This window comes from Melopsittacus undulatus, chromosome 2 (assembly GCF_012275295.1).
Source record: "Melopsittacus undulatus isolate bMelUnd1 chromosome 2, bMelUnd1.mat.Z, whole genome shotgun sequence".
In the NCBI taxonomy this organism is placed as follows: domain Eukaryota; kingdom Metazoa; phylum Chordata; class Aves; order Psittaciformes; family Psittaculidae; genus Melopsittacus; species Melopsittacus undulatus.
The window spans coordinates 27,949,079-27,966,585 of NC_047528.1; the positions used below are offsets into that span (position 1 = coordinate 27,949,079).

Below are 17,507 nucleotides of genomic sequence, written 5' to 3' on the forward strand. Positions count from 1 at the left end.
CAAATAAATCCATTAACACCGTGTTAACATAACCAATACCTTACAACCCCAGTGAGTGTTTAGTTCACTTGGTGAGTGCCTACCAAGAAGCGAACACAGACTTTGCCAACACAGACAAAAGCAGGAAACACAGGCTTTAAGTGTTCTGGTTTCTCTTCCAGAAGCCTAGAGGATTTGCTCGGGTGGTAACACCCAAGCACGAATAACAGCTTGAGTCATCTTCATGATAAACAGGAGTGGCAAGGAAGATTTTCAGAGTGATGGTGCAGACAGTGAAGACTGTCATTTGGTATTCTTCCTGGTTTTTCAAGTTGCCTTCAGCTGTTAAGGCAGATAAAAGTTTCAAGCCTTAAAAAGCACAGTATGATTTCTATAAAAGGCAACTCTTCAGGAGTACCAGAAAGTCATGGAAGAAATGCAGTTTTATTCAGGTATTTATTAAAAAGTGTCTGTGTATATGGCTCAAACCAAAAAGCATATAAACATATATATATATGACACTATATGGTATACTTACAAATAGCAAAAAAGCAGCCATCTTACAGAATTGTAAGAATGTCCCTTGCAATTTAAAGGCAAAACTATAGAAGGCTTTCCAGCCAGAGCTGTGACAACTAAGTCACAATTACATGTCAGAGCTAATTCATAACCTTAATATATATATATATAAAAAAAATCCCAAACAAATACAGTGAAATGTACATGCAGCAGAACCAATATGATCCTTTAGCACTATCACACCAAGCAGCAGTAGTGGCAGTGACTTATCACACACACTTCTAGAACACACTCATGATGCAAGCAGAAGTATATTTAGTATGTACAGACAGAAAACCTCAAATCATTTCTCAGTTCCTTCTTTAAGATTAAAGCTGCACCCTTCCAACATAACTTTTTCAAAGGGAGCATGGTGAGCACGTGAAATGGCATAGTTTGGTGACTCTTAGCACAGCTTTTCCCCTGTAAGAAAAACCCTAGAAGATTACACATTAGAAATCACTGCCCATAGTAAACTCCAGCTGAGACAGGATATTAAGTGCCTAAAATCCAGACAATCACAGGGAATAGGTGATGTCTCCAAGAATGCTCTAATGCCTGTAGTTCCTGAGGTGCCTGTCTTTATAATAAGGAAGTTTCCCAGGCAGTTTATACCCTGCCAGTGAGCATGCTTGCAAATGCTGTCATTCTGGATATGCCAGGCATTCTTTTGTGCCTAAGGCTGTCCATCATTCACAAATTAGCTTTTGCTATATCTAAGGAAAGGCAAAATTTAGTAGGCATGAAAGGAGTATGTCTGACATAGTCTTAGCTTTTCTAAGAGAAGGTGGTTGCTGTGCAGTAACACGTACAACTCTTGGAGCCTAGAGCAGAGACAGCAATGGAACACATGACTCATTTGCTAGCGCTGAAGTCACTCACATGGTTGAGTCCACGACTATGTCTGTAGTTGGTAACACAACGAGCCGTGGCCTGTCCTAAGGCCTTGAGGGCAAGTGGCAAAGCACAGCTTGCACCCACACAGCCGAACATTCTTCACTTTTAACCTATTCCAGCAGTTGAAAATAGCCCCTGAGCTGCATCATGCCCCAAATCTTGCCTAAACATTGTCCAGAGGAATGCTGACAAATACCAAAATGTGCCAGGAGGGAATGCGTTACCAACAAAACACCACTGATGACTATGGAGCAATACTCAAGCCAGAACTATTGTCCTTTGTAGTACACAGATGCAGCACCAATACCTGGACCTTGCTGCCCAGCCTTACTTGGCTGCCTGTCAACAAGGTTTTATAGTAATTCTTCTTACAACAGTAAAGTATTAATCCAGTAACCTCTTCTTTAAAATGTTGACAATAGGAACATTCTACTCCAGTTTTAAAAGGAATGACTTAAGATGTTGAAAATCAAAAAGAGGACTTCAAACTGCATGTAGACACCATGAAGAGGTGTACGACTTCAGACACAAACCTAGTAAGAAACATCACTAAGACACATACCACAAGCAAATCTACTAACTCCCATTCCTAGATGCCTCATTTCTTCTTACAAAGAGCACAGAAACCAAACCTAATTTGAAATTGTACACCACATCCAAGGGAACAAGCATGAAGCATTCAAGTATGCCAAGCTCCACAATAACTGTGTCCTTGTACAATCAAAGACTAGGAGGCTGCATAATTAAACTTGTACTATACCAAAGTACTAAGGAATACTTGTTTACCTGTAACTTCTTACCACTTTACCCTGACCTGGATTTGCCTAACAGTTTCTAAGCAAATCTTAAACATACCTATTTAATATTTTTCTCCTTACTGCATGATCAAAGTAGGTCTGCTGTTATTCCAGCTCAGTGAGTTTGTCATATTAATGCAATAATATATTCTTTGGGAATACATGGCTTTCCTCAGGAAGGCATTTCTGCACAATGTGCTGTATAATTTAAAACCAACAGAAGTCTTTGGTGTGGGATGAGGTATCTGTGGGATGAGCATACATCCATACTCATGTGGGATGAGTATAAACATTAACTACACAGTTGACGTTTATCGCAAATACTGTGTTATGTTAAAAATCAATGATACGTGATAGAACAGCACCGTATATTTTATTGTAAATGTTTAAATTAACAATAAAAACCACTGAGAAGGAGCTGATAAAGGAGAAGCATTATGGAGTACATTTTAGGCAATACTACAAGAAGCAAGTTATAAATAAAACAAAGCACACTTGGCTACTTTTGATCATATTTTAACCATTAAGACAACTAAACTTGTAGAGCCATCCTGATCTTGCATCAGTCATTGAAACTCCACACCATAACTCTAAATCGCAACACATATCAATACTGGTGTTCCTTCTTCTATTGAAAAAAAACACAAATTAGGATAGCAAGTGTAAAGAGCAATACAGCCAAAGATGACTATGGTGTGAACAGCTGTATTGCAATATACTTCTTTGGTACAACATCTGTTTGTCCCTCACACATAAACACCAGAAAAGCAGCTGAAGACAGCAGACCAAATCAGGCTGCAAATAAACTAAAGCCTGCCACAGTACACCTTCACATCTGTTCTGGGGTTGCAGAAGGTGACCCATCTCGGGTAAGACCCTGTTAACAGCAAAAGCTACCACATAACCTTTTAAACCTGCACTCCTGCCAGGAATACCACTTGAATTCTTAGGGAAGAGTTAACAAGTTAACAACAGAACATTTTACCCTTCAAAGAGCTAACCAGGAAAGCATGATCATGCTTCTTTTCCTAACCTACTCTACCTGGCTGGCATGAATTACCTTACCTTTGGACAAGATTGTGGTTGGTCTGCAACTCCAGTGAACAAGACAACTTTTCCACCACCCCAGTACAGGGCCGCTTAAGCTTGACATAGCAAAAGAACTTCACATATTTCACCTCCAGCTCACCAAAGGCTGGCTTGAAGAAAGTATTTTGTAGTGTGCCCCAAACTATTCCAAGTATGCCAAATGTGATGATTTAGAACATGTGTATGCTCCACACTCTTCACTTACTGTGTGCAAAGGCATGTGTAGGAAGCATATTCACTAAGCAGCTGCATGAAAGAAATCTAATACCTTGCCTGTTCCTCCCTGTTCACATCTTATAAGCAGAATGCAAGCTGAGAGGCAGGGAAATATGACTGGATTGCTCTGCAGATACAGATAACAAAGACAGATACTCCATAGGTGTTTACTTTCTTGAATGACACAGAAAAAAAAAAACAACAAAAAAAAGAACAAACCGAAACACCTAAGTCATATTGTTCCTAGAAAAAATTTTATATATTATAGATATTTCACTTTTAAAATAGCCTCTGAACATTCATAGACTTTGATTTGCTTGCACTGAAGACCTGCTCTTCCTTGTTACTTCCTAATGAACTGCAGCAACACTAGTCAAATATCTGACATGGCAGTTGACAGGGCTTTCTTTAAGAGAAATTCAGAGACTTTGGAATTCATCTATACAGCTTTCATTGAGATATTCACAACTATTACTTTTCTGGCTGGCCTGAAGAGAGATCAGTTTGAGAGAATTATGGAATGAACTCCCAGGCTAGCAGGCAACAAGCTATCCCTTTCATAGGAAATAAACTTTGTCAGGATTTAAATCATATTTATATAATAAAAAGAAAACAAAGGTTATAGGCACCTTTATTTTTAAGTATAAATTCCTTTCAGTCCCCTTTAAAGTTATGAAATTAAAATAGTGCCACAAAATACTGTACTGAGATGAAGCACAAGCGTTCTACAGAAAAAATATTGTATGGTATATTTCTATTTTGCCAACAAAAATTATGCAGCATTATCAGCATATTCTAAACTGATCTCCATGTAATCTTCATCTGGAAGCATCATGACCTTACTGGTACATGATATTTGAGTGGATAAATAGAGCTTTTCCCTTTAGAGTTCAATAAAGTCTTAAGTAAAACCGATTTGATTTAATCATCTTGCCCCTTTTCAAAATTAAGAACTATTGAGAAGAACCCTCAACTTTTTTCCACCTTTTGTCTCACTATGGTTTTTTTTTGTTAAAAGAAAGGATGACCTAGAAAAGCTTCCACTCTTTCCTAAAGCACAGATGACAATCAGCTAGCTAAGCAAAAGCAATAAACAATATTCACAATGACTACCAAAGGAGTGATTTATTATCTTCAGATCACAGTAAGAAACAGAATCCTTCACATTCATTTGATACAGCTTCCAAAGTCAGATAAAGGTCAGATGCACTTCAGGTTTTTTCCTCAGAGAAGTTATGCAAGTTGGCTTTCCCCAAAAAAACTCTGTAACAGCTACAATAAATACAAGCTGTTCTGTACTCAATTGCTCATTCCCTTTAAATTTCATATTGAATTCCTGCTTCCTAAAGCAGTCAGCAGAATGAATAAAGACTGGATAAATACAGACATGACTTCTCAAAGAGCAGATAAGCCTTGTAATGCAATATACATTGCACAGCACATTTGGAAGGTAAGAGCTAAACAAAAACATGGAAAATAATTGGGGGAATCAGATTGCATTATGCAAGTATTTATAGTATTTTTCAAATGTTTCTATCCTTACTTACCAAGCTAGACTTTTTTTTTAATTAGTTCTATTTATTCCATGCTTTTCCTCATTTTTCTTAATTTTAACACTTCTTGAGGAAAAAAAAAAACAAAACCAAAACAACCCCAACAATATTCTCTAAGCATATTAAGAAAACTTGAACCTTCGTGACATTCCATCTTTTTTGGATTATCAGGTAAATTGTTTAAAATTAACCCAAAGCAGTCACTTATGGTGAGATATTCTTTACGACTAAAAGCAGGAATCATCTGGCTTTTCCCTTCTCCTTTATCAAGTGTTTGAGGTAGACATTTACTAGTATGAACTACACTACCCTAGCTGCCTCCTCCTTCTTGAGAGAATTACTGATTAAGCAGACACTTCTGCAAACCTCATACACCATTACATACAGACAATATCTAGGTAATGAACTGCAGGAGAACATGATAAACCAGCACTTTGTTCCCTAGCTGAACCTTTCTGAAACACCTGACCAACAGTTTTGCAAGTCAGCCACAGAAGCATATTTTCCTGTTGCTAATAAATTACACTTGTCAGACTAAATCAGCTAATATTTAGATATGAGCTACTGGGTGGATTTTCTGCACTCATGGCTTTAGGTTTCTCTGTGCAGCCATACAATGTATGAGCCTCAGGTCCTTCACTCCAGGGATTCAAGAGACTCAGCAAGACATTTTAGCCCAGATGTTTCACTACTTCTTGTCTCCTGAGCCACCACTGTGTAGTCTGCTGCCTACAACTCACAGCCTTTCCGTCATGGGTAGCTGGAAAAGGCAATGGAGGCCTTCATGCAGAATCCCAGGGTGCCTGTACATAGGCTCCGGCTGCCTGCAGCTGGCTGCCACAGCTTCCCTCAGCTTGTGAGGAAATCCTGCTGTGCCCTCTAGTGACAAACCTATGGCAACAGGAGACTGCACACTGTCCATGACACCCAGGTCAAGGAAGCAGGACTTCTGGATACATGTATTGCACATTTCCTTTTATTCCCTCCACTGTGCTTTACTCCACATATCTTACTGGCACTAGATGATTGCTGTAGGTCCCTTCCAACTCAAATACCCTATTAACACTCAAATCACCTGTATAATCCACCCCAAACAATATCAAACATACACCTCTGAAAACTCAAGAAGATTCAATACATTAAAATACATTCAAATGGACCACTCAGAAAACCTGAAATAATCCTGTGCTCGTTGCATTATAAATTGTTTCACACAAGTCTGCAACTATACCTGTAATGTCTGAAAACACAATGCTTGGGATTTTCCAGTGTGAAAGCCCAAGCCCAAATCAAATTATCTGCATGTGGTGCTTAAATTACTGGACAGAAACTGGTAGATGAGGCTTACACTTGATCAATAAGATGGCTGCAAACTGGTTTGCAGAATGTAGCAGGAGCCACTTCTTGCTTGTAGAGTCAAACTTGGGTATGTGCATCCCTGCCTTTTGTCCTTTGAATGTTGCAGTTCTCAAACAAGCACTTTTTATATGTCTTCAAGCTTCCTAAAATAATGCCTGCCTCTTGAAATACTGCCTCATTTTCCCTGCTTTTGTAGGCTTTGGCAGAAAGGCTCTCAGCCTCAAGTGCTTTCTTATTCAAAGAATGCCAAAATCACAGAGAAATTCATACAGCAACAGAGAGGCCATGTGTGTTTCTCAAGACATCAAATACGTAGAAGTTTTACAGAGGTGAAAAATCTACACTCTGGTACAGCAGCTAGAGCACTGCACCAGAAATCCTGGGAAACACAGTGTCACGGTGATGAGCATGAACCTGGATTTACGAGTCTTGGCACCCACAACAGAAAGATCACCTTCACAACAGGGCATATTCAGAGAGGCACATATACCCATTCATTCTGTTATCAAGGAAAATCTAGTGGCAAGGGCTTGTTGGTACAAGGTGGTCCACCAGACTCAGTCTGAAGCATGGCAACTGCTTCCATATAACCATATAGGCCAGCATGCTTCTCTTGAGCTAGAAAACTGGAGATGGATGGGGCTCCCGCTGCTCATAGAATCACAGAATTCCAAGGGTTGGAAGGGACCTCGAAAGATCATCTAGTCCAACCCCCCTGCAAGAGCAGGGTAACCTAGAGTACATCACACAGGAACTTGTCCAGGCGGGCCTTGAATATCTCCAACGAAGGAGACTCCACAACCCCCCTGGGCAACCTGTTCCAGTGCTCTGTCACTCTTACAGTAAAGAAGTTCTTCCTGATATTAACGTGGAACCTCCTATGCTCCAGTTTACACCCATTGCCCCTTGTTCTATCACTGGATATCACTGAAAAAAGCCTAGCTCCATCATCCTGACACCCACCCTTTACATATTTGTAAACACTGATGAGGCTACTCGTCAGTCTCCTCTTCTCCAAGCTAAAGAGACCCAGCTCCCTCAGCCTCTCCTCATAAGGGAGGTGTTCCACTCCCTTCATCATCTTTGTGGCTCTGCACTGGACTCTTTCAAGCAATTCCATGTCCTTCTTGAACTGGGGGGCCCAGAACTGGACGCAATATTCCAGATGCAGCCTCACCAAGGCAGAGGAGGAGGAGAACCTCTCTTGCCCTACTAACTACACCCTTTCTAATACACCCCAGGATGCCATTTGCCTTCTTGGCCACAAGGGCACATTGCTGGCTCATGGTCATCCTCCTATCCACCAGGACCCCCAGGTCCCTTTCCCCTTCACTACTTTCCAGCAGCTCAACCCCCAACCTGTACTGGTACATGGGGTTGTTCTTCCCCAGATGCAAGACTCTACACTTGCTCTTGTTGAATTTCATCAAGTTTCTCCCTGCCCAACTCTCCAGCCTGTCCAGGTCTCGCTGAATGGCAACACAGCCTTCTGGTGTGTCAGCCACTCCTCCCAATTTAGTGTCATCAGCGAACTTGCTGAGGGTACACTCAGTGCCCTCATCCAGGTCGTTGATGAAAATATTAAACAGCACTGGTCCCAGCACTGACCCTTGAGGGACTCCACTAGTCACAGACCTCCAGCTAGATTCTGTGCCGTTTACCACAACTCTGCCTTCTTCCTTTCAACCAGTTCTTGATCCACCCCACTACAGGTACAACAATGCTCCTTGAATCCAGGAGTTTAATGTCACAGCCTAGCAAAGTATCACCCATACTAGAAAACTTAACTTTTCACTCTGAAGTCACACACAAATTATATGCAGATTAACCTGAAAAAAGAAACTTGATCCATGACTAAACTATCCCATTAGTTATGGCATACTGGTTTTAAACTTCCCAGAACTGTAGGTTATGCAATGGGTTTTTAAACAGTTTTATGTGTCTCTGGTCAAAATGACAAGAGTTTGTAGTGTCCTGTTCTGTGGCACAAATAGCATATTTTTGGTTTACAAATAACACACAATATAAAGAAGCAATGTTTGATTTTCTGCAGTCCAGCCTAAAAACCAATCCACCTCCCAGCATTTCATTTTAATGGCATCCAAAAAATATCAGAGTGACTGAAGTGCAAAGGACAATGCAAATCATAATTTTAAGTACTACTAACCAACATATCAGATGCAGAGAACTAAAGCCCTACTGCCAAGTGGGATATGGATAAAACCTAATAAAAGCATAGAATTTATTGCCTTTAGTAACAAAATGCTGTTTTGAGGGTATCAACCCTCATGATTCATGCTAGACTAGTAAAATGATGTTAGCTTACAATCACATGAATCAGCAGAGCTATGTTGACTTCTTTCATTGACATACTTTTTTCAAAACCTGAAGATATGCCAAAACTAATCTTGTTTTGCTCTTGTAATTTCTTTTGCCACAAATAAATGTTAGCAAGACCACAAATTACTTTATAGAGTCGTGTGGGATTTCCCTTTTCTAGATATGCACATTATACAAGGACAAATACTACTTTAAAGTATTACTCACAGACTGCCAAGCAAGAGACTCCATAATTCGATGTTCACAACGTTCTAGATGCTTTATCATTTCCCTTGTTAGGCTTGGCTCCACTCTAATAAAGCTTTCAATCACCTTGTAGAAGTCAAAAGCTTTTAGATCAAATACATTGAGAATCCATGGGAAAGACAAGTCTGTTTCAGCACTGGTACCATCACTTTGTGAAACATTTCCTGCAAGGAAAATGGACAAAAATTATCAAGATTACGTCATTCTTCCACTTCTGATGTTTCCTCCTTTTTGTATTTAATGACTAATTTCTACCTCAGAAATTTCAGTAAGCACTTCTTTATATATTTGCTATATTTTATGTATTAGAAAAAATGGCAATAATTACCAATAAATAACAATGCTATCTAGGATTTAAGCTTCAACTTACTGCCATATGTAGCCATGACAACCTCAACAGCACATGCCAGAAGAGATGTGTGGAAGATGTTATCATTCAGAAGTTTGCTAAGGAGAAAGAAAATTATTAGTACTTGTTCTAAGACAAAACTAGCAGACTTTGGTAATAAGTTAGGGGAACATACCTGAAATTCTGCACTGAGAGGCGCTCTTCTTCCTGAAATATATATAAATAAAATCAAACTTGTGAATATTCTTAGTATTTGTGAATGCAATGACTACTAAACTACTGGTACTTAACTTACCGACTTGAGCATTGACTCCATTACTCTGTAATACAGACGCACTCCGAGCTTGTATCTCTGTTAAAAGATAAAAAATTCAGGAATAATTCAAGTTTTAACAGACTACAACAGGCAGACCCTCATGTTCTAACAATTAAGAATATGTTCTTTTTTTTTTTTGAAGAGCCAGTATAAAGTCATTGTCCTTCCCCAGTTCCATCTGCCAATAGCACTGGAGAGGCCTCAAAGGCTACTGAAGTTTGCGACTACCTAATCACATGAAGACTTAATCAAGTGTTTATGTTGACTCACATAGGATAAAAGGTAGAGCTGACAGACAGGAGACTGTCAAGTATAAATTGGACTGAATCAGTTTTCCAAAATCCTTGTTGAAAGCACAGCTAGCCTACTGATTTTATAAGGGAGTGACCTTTTGCAGTTTCAGGCTACATTACCTTAATCACAGAATATCAGGTTGGAAAGGACGTCAATCTCTCTTAGCAAACCATGATCTCAACTAGATGGCCCAGCACCCTATCCCACTGAATCTTTAAAATGACTAATGCTGGTGAATCCACCACTTCCATAGGGAGATTATTCCAATGGCTGATTGTTGTCACTGTGAAAAATTTTCCACTGATGTCCAACCAGAATCTCCCCAGGAGTAATTTGCACCCATTTCCCCTCATCTTTTCCATGGGACTCCTTGTGAAAAGAGCTTCCATCTTCTTTGTAGTAACACTTTAAATACTGAAACATGGTGATACGGTCTCCCCTGATACTTCTTTTCTCAAAGCTGAACAAAGCCATGAAAGAATACAAATAGGAGTTTCACTGAATATATTTTACCCCACAATTTTCTCATTCTTCATTGAAATATTTCCAACATATTTCTACCTGCTTCCTGTCACTCCTTATATCTTATAAATAATTTGTTGAATACTATCTTTGCTGCTGTTTAGGAAAAAATACCTGTTTGTTTCTCAAGTTGAAAAGAATATTGTTACTTTTTACCATTATTGATATGCACTGAAGGAGGACAGTTGGTAAGTCAGGTCTCACATTAGCTACTACTAACAGAGTTCAAATGAGTAACACTCAACCAAAATGCTAGTTACCTGCGCGCCAATTTCAGCACATCCCTGTCCAACTGCTTCAGCAAATTTCTTTTTGAAGATGTGGTCAAAATTTTCCACTCGTTTCAGGATACTGTCCTTAGGGTTCACTGTGCAATTCTAAGAAAATACAAGAAGGAGGGCAGGGCAAAGAAATGTAAAGAAAGTACATTTTACTGCAAAAACACCTTAACTGATTTAAGCACATCAGTCCTGCTTCACTTTGTAGTATCTCTCAATCAGCTCATTCACATAAATAAAAGTGGATTATTTAAGAAGATAGAAACATTGTATATGTTCATCCATTTCCAGTACAAACTACTTCATGTTTCATATGCAACTAGCTGCAACTAAATCAATTAATATGCAACTAGTACCATCAACACTGATGACTTTAAAGTTAGAAATGTGCTTAAGTTGCTGAATGTGGACATTTAATCCTCTAATCAGAAACTCCTTTTCTTCGGCTCCCTTTTATATACCTTTCTTTTTCTATCAAACACACATAAACATACATAAATAAACCTTAGTATTTAGTGCAATATTTATTTATATACACAAACCTTACTATTTTGTGCAATAACAAAAAGATTCAAGAGCTTAAAATGTTCCAGTACACAATTAGCTAGAAGTGCTTTCCAAAATTAATAATTACATTTAAACAATCCCAATTAAAATATACTTCTTCAAAAAATGGCTGCTAAAAAGGAAGTCTCCCAAAACACACAATCTACAGGTGATTGTTTTACTTGAGCGATAATCCCAAGAATCTTTCACAAATCTTCCTTCTAGTCACTTACATTGAAATACTTGATGAGAGTATCTGATGGTTTATCAGCTGCCGAGTTTAAAATCATACTCAGTTGCTGAATGTTATTCATTGCAGCTCTGGAAAAAACACAATAAGATGCATAATACACATTAAGTTTGGCTTGACAGTTTCCAGAAACTGAACAGCAATTCTACAAACAAAATTCTACAAACAAAAAACTATGATTTTAGTTCTTACCCCAGTTATCAAACAACCTGCTGGGAAATGCTGTTGGACTGTGTTAACCTCTAAACTCTAATTATCTAATTTTATCTAATCATTTAATTATTAGAATTATAATAATATGCAAGTAAATAACCAAAAAGACATAAATTAAGTAATAAACACTAACACACACTTTTAAAAACCAATAAAAATAGAATTATAATTCTTGTCTGTGAAAATATTCAGTCAAACAAGCAATTCCCTAACAAAACAAAAAAAAACAAAAAAACCCCACACACATATAAAACAAACAGACAAATAAAAAAAGACAACAAAACAAAGAGAAACCAAACCCTCTTTGGCTTTTGTACAAAAATAATACAATGTCTGGTGCATGAAGACAGCTTTTACGTTTCAGGTCACCTGTTCCAAAGTGTAGTAAGTAAGGTATATTAAAATATGGCAGTCACAAGAAAATAGCGCCCTGTCAGCCTCAACCTCTGTGCCTGGAAAGATCATGGAACAGATCCTCCTACAAGGTATGCTAAGGCACATAGAGGACAGTGAGGTGATTTGAGACAGCCAACATGGCTTCAACAAGGGCAAAGTCCTGCCTGACTAACCTAGTGGCCTTCTATAAGGGAGCTGACTACATCAGTGGACAAGGGAAGTCCTATGGGATGCTGTCTATCTGCACTTCTGAAAGGCCTTTCACAACATCCCACCAAGCTGAGTGAAGCAGTTGCCACACTACTAGGATGCTACCCAGAGGGACACAAACAGCCTCAAGAAGTGGGCCCGCATGAACATCATGACATTCAACAAGGCCAAATGCAAGGTCTTGCACCTGGGTCAGGATATCCTGTGGTATCAATACAGGCTGAGAGATGAAGACCTGCCGAGAAGGACTCCCTGCAGTGGGGTCTGATTAGGTGATCTTTAAAGGTCCCTTCCAACTCCAATTATTCTGACTCTTCAAAAATGCAGCCTTTTTCAACACAGGTGCTTTCAAATACATTTTTCAGAGGCAGACATGGCAACAGCATGAGAACATAGAGCCTTCTCCCTCCCTGGATCTGAACTCAAATCACATTAAAACTTAAATTCTTACTTTACCTTCAATTCCTTCCATTTCCAATAGAAAGGCTACAATTTCTGTAATCCTTATTCCACCTGCTCTATCTGTAGTTAGGTTAGACAGATCTTAAATACAAAATCTTCTTAAGTTTCAAAATATTAGGGGAGGGGAAAAGGATGCGGACTCTGGCCAAAACACTACAAGCGATAAGGAAAAACATTAAGGACAGTGTAAAAAAAAAAAAAAAAAACAAAAAAACAAATGACCCATTCTCATTATGCTCTGAAATAGTACTTACACCCATTTTATCTGCTGCTCTCTATATGAATGACCAGACACACATCCACTGATGAAAATTATTAGATTCTCACCAGTTTCAGGGGGCTTTAGACCAGATCCAAAGTGACTAAGTCCAGAAAGGTGACATTATAAGAAGATTCAAAATAATAAGTATAGTACTTTCAACATACGCTGTAAGGTGGTCTAGTTAATCCAGGGAGTTAATGACACGCTTTCCACTCTATGCTGGTGATCAAAGGTTTACTGCCATCTAGTGACAGTTCTGTGGCTTTATGAAAAACAGTTAATACAACCCAAATCACTGCTGGTGAATAAGCCTGTGCTTGAGCTGTCTTAAATGGTATCAGTTTTGGAAAGCTCAGAGAAAAGCCCAAGTGTGGATGGAGAGAAGGTAAATATCTTGCTCGACCTCCTCTGAAAATCAAAGATGGTTCAGCACATTTCAAAAAGTTTTAGCAGTGCAGAAATTTGGTACTCCTGGACCTTCTTAATAGACTTTCCATGTCAAAAATCTTTAATGAAGCACCTTTCACAATGTTAGAGGGTTTTCTTCCAGTATACCTGAAAAGTATCAACAGCTACCTATATCTGGCAAAAATGGGACTTGTTGTCAAGGACTTTATTGTTAAATATACTGCATGTTATAGACAGTGTAGTTCCCAAAATCGCACATTCATTCTGAGAACTGAAAGGCAAACTGATGCCTTTATGCCTAAAAAAGCATCACTGGCACCTAAAGATTTGAAGCATAAGACTAAAAGGGACCACTAAGGCAATCAAATACAGCCTTTTGCAGACACAGGTGATTAAAAGTTCTTTCATTTCACAACTTGACCAATACCTGTCTCAGCCACATGTCTTCTTTTATTATTTTTTAGAAGCTTTTTGGTACCTAACTGACAAGCTCTGTTACTGTCCTGTTGGCCAGAACACAGTTTCTGCAGACGGCATTTAACAGATGTGTAGTGGATGCACAAGCCCAAAGTCTAATTCATTCTTCCACAAGGAGATAAACACTGTAGAAGTACTTTTAATAAAAACAAAAATAATTCTACTCAATTGAGAAAACTGAAGTAATAATCTAGGGTACAATATTTTAACTTCTTATCTCTCCAGCATGCTAAACTGAAAAGCATTTATATAACAAGCTTGGAACAAGAACTGTCTGATTTTATTAAACCTGACAGCTTAAGAATGGCTTTTAAGAACAAACAACTGCCTGGATGGACTTTTCTGTTTGTCCACATAGCACAAAGCACTGCAATGACACAGCTGGTTGGCTCCTGAGTGTCCAGGAATTTCTAAGCACTGATTTTGTCAAAAAACTGTGTGGCACAAGGGAAAAATGGTTAATCTTTCCTTATAGAAAAATCAATACTAAGAAGATAAAGATCATGGGAAAAATGTATGTGCATATATAATCTGGTATCAGGAAAGGAAGCCGAAAGATACAGAGCTAAAGTAAAGATGGAAAGGAAGACAGAAATACAGCAGACACAAGTACTACCATGGAAATATAAATCTGCAGTCTCACAAGAGCAAATACAACAATCTCTTTCACAGACCAACTTGTACTTCTTAGACATCTCAGTAAAAAGCTTTCTGTTTTCCAACAACTGTACCAGGAACTGAGGGTACTCAGCATCCCTCAGTACCTGCTCATGGCTTATTACTGAGCAGGACTGCACTCTGGTTTACATAAAAGCAAAAAGGCACCATAACCCCAAACCCCAGTTACTTTAAAATTAAAGCAACTACTCTAAAGATGAGTATTTCTAGTTAGGACATTAAACAAAAGAATGCAGATTAGAAGAAAAACTCTTACCGAACAGGAGTCTGTGGAAGTGTAAGAATATGCTCCTCATCTGAATTGGGTTTTAGTGGCATCCTGTCCACCTGTGAGCTACAGAATTGGAAAAAAAAATATGAAGAAATAATGCAACCTCAAAAATGTTTTCTATAAAGACTTATTAATCTGAAAACTGTGAAACAGATTTCTGGAAGACCTAGATACCAACCACTCCAGTTCTTAGAACAATTCCCAAGTAGATCTGGTTCAAGCAGGATGTTGGTCTAGAAGACCTCCAAAGTTTCCTTTTGACTTTTTTTTTCTTTTTTAAATTCTGCTTATAAACAGCTTAATTTTTAAGTATAGCTGGTATTACCTCCATTTTAGTCCGACTTTAAATGAATATATTTTTCTAGCACAGATAAAGTCATAGACTTACACTGACCTCAGATCAAGTTATGGAAACACTGAATTGTCAGGAAACACTGGAATTTAAGTGCACAAAAAAAAACCCAACCGAATCATAGAATAGTTTGGATTGGAGCCTTTAAAAGTCATCTAGTCTGACAGCCCCTGCAATGAGCAGGGACATCTTCAGTTGGATCAGGTTGCTCAAAGCCTCATCCAACCTGACCCTGAATCTACAATGTCTCCAGGTAACCTGTTCCAGTGTCTCACCACTCCCATCATAAAATCTTTCTTCCTTATATCTAGTCTGAATCCACCCTCTCTTAGTTTAAAGCCATCCCCCCTTATCTCTCAGCCCTACTAAGAAGTCTGTCCTCTTCTTTAAGTCTGCTTTAAGTACTGAAAGGCTGTTCCAAGGTCTCCCCAGAGCCTTCTCCAGGCTGAACAACCCCAACTCTCTCAGCCTGTCTTCATAGGATAGGTGCCCCAGCTCTCTGAGCATCTTTGTGGCCCACCTCTGCTTCAGAAGATCCATGACATCTGTACTACTGAACAGCACTAAGAAATGTGTCTGGGTACTGGTACTTAACTTTTTAACCTGGTAAACCACCCATGCCACACTTCTGTCCCATGCAAATTACCATGCCCCAAACAATTTCTGGGTACAGGCTGAAAGCCAAAATGGGCTGAAGACCACTCCCAACAGGCAGCTTCCAAATGCCACTATCTGGTTTTAGGAAGAAGAGTCTGGACAGTTAAGCCCCAAGTCATTCCAGCCATTCCATGACAGCTGGCCCTAGAGCCATAACAGTGCCTTGGGCATATCTAATCAACTAGCATGACATGGTCTTAGCCTCCTCCTTATAAGCCCTCAGCTTCCTCTGGACAATAGGGGCTTGCACAGAGTGAGTGTGAATTAGAGTACAGCTTCCAAATAATTGCAGGTAGAATCCCAGTCATATGTTGTCTTATTATTTTAAGTGATAATATAAAGCAAGGCTGGTGATGCCTTAGCTGAACAACAAATTTAAAGAGGTCAACAGGATACAGAGATTTACATTTATAACACAGGAAGGCAGAAAACAATGTAAGCTCACATTTTCTATTATAAGACAAAAGCAATAAGAGAAATATTACCGTGCCACGACATCTGGCTGTAGAGTTTCATCATGATCCAGAAATAATCTTGCATCTATATCCTTGTTTTTGAGATAGAGCTCCTCATACTGTTGTAAGATAACTTCAACCTCAAAAAATATTAAAGGCAAAAACACCCAACAACTTTACTTTACAGGAATAAGTCTGACAATTTACTGAATAATATAAGCTAGTATCACCTCATTAATACAATGCTGAAATGCTACGAGAATTACCTTTGGAGCTCATAAAGTCACTTCTTACACAACAGCTAAAATATACCCAGAGGAAAATTATCATTCCCACATGCAAACAAAGACCATATCTTAGGAGATAAAATAATCCAAGATCATGACACTTTTCTGAAGAAATGTAGGTCCTGGCACTGTAAAGGTGCTAAAAATAGCTAGAGTGGGAGACAGCTCTGCAAATCAAACTCACATTTCCAGGCTTTTAAATCTTTTCCTCCAGAAAAAAAAAGGAGGTGTATATAAGAGCAGGAAATGTAAAATGATTGTCCTTAGAACAGCTGGCTCAGCCGCTGTCTCTGCTGGTTTGGAGATGAAGACCAAGGCCCAAAGTCTAAAGCTTCTTGTTCTGAGTATAAGAGAGTTTCCCCATTTCATATTAATATTTGTACTGGTGTAATTCTTAAGAGACATGCCTATTTCTAGAAAAACAGACCATTATTTCATATACATATTGTTGGGTTTTTAAGCTACTGTTAAACATTTCTTAGTTGATTAGATCCCATACCAATATGACTTCATTTCATGGGAATGTTTGTTGGTTTTCAGTTTGGTTTTTGGTTTATTTTGAGTGCCTAATGTTAACTGGAAGTCAGATTACTTTTTTTTTTATGAGAGCCAGATACTAGTCTCCACTGCCAATCTGCTGCTGTGCTCTTGCAGACGGCAGCAGTCACCTCAATTATCTCTTCCTTGAGCTCTCAAACATGCTAAATGATTCTGTGCTCTGGAAAATTTCTGCTAGAAAAGCAGGCAACAAGTGCACATGAACCCAAATTAGTTCCCTTCTGTTTCCAAG

At 38.8% G+C, this 17,507-nt stretch overlaps 1 protein-coding gene across 1 annotated transcript in view; it reads right to left on the bottom strand.

Annotated features, from left to right (window-relative positions):
• Window positions 1-17,507, bottom strand: part of RB1 (RB transcriptional corepressor 1) — a 77,561-nt gene that overhangs the window by 40,510 nt on the left and 19,544 nt on the right. Inside the window, exons 10-17 of the mRNA XM_005147663.3 lie at window positions 16,461-16,570; window positions 14,952-15,029; window positions 11,573-11,660; window positions 10,776-10,892; window positions 9,679-9,735; window positions 9,559-9,590; window positions 9,405-9,481; window positions 8,996-9,198 (exon numbers count right to left, since the gene is read on the bottom strand). Coding sequence (XP_005147720.2) covers window positions 8,996-9,198; window positions 9,405-9,481; window positions 9,559-9,590; window positions 9,679-9,735; window positions 10,776-10,892; window positions 11,573-11,660; window positions 14,952-15,029; window positions 16,461-16,570 — 762 coding nt within the window. The remainder of the gene's footprint in view (window positions 1-8,995; window positions 9,199-9,404; window positions 9,482-9,558; window positions 9,591-9,678; window positions 9,736-10,775; window positions 10,893-11,572; window positions 11,661-14,951; window positions 15,030-16,460; window positions 16,571-17,507) is intronic.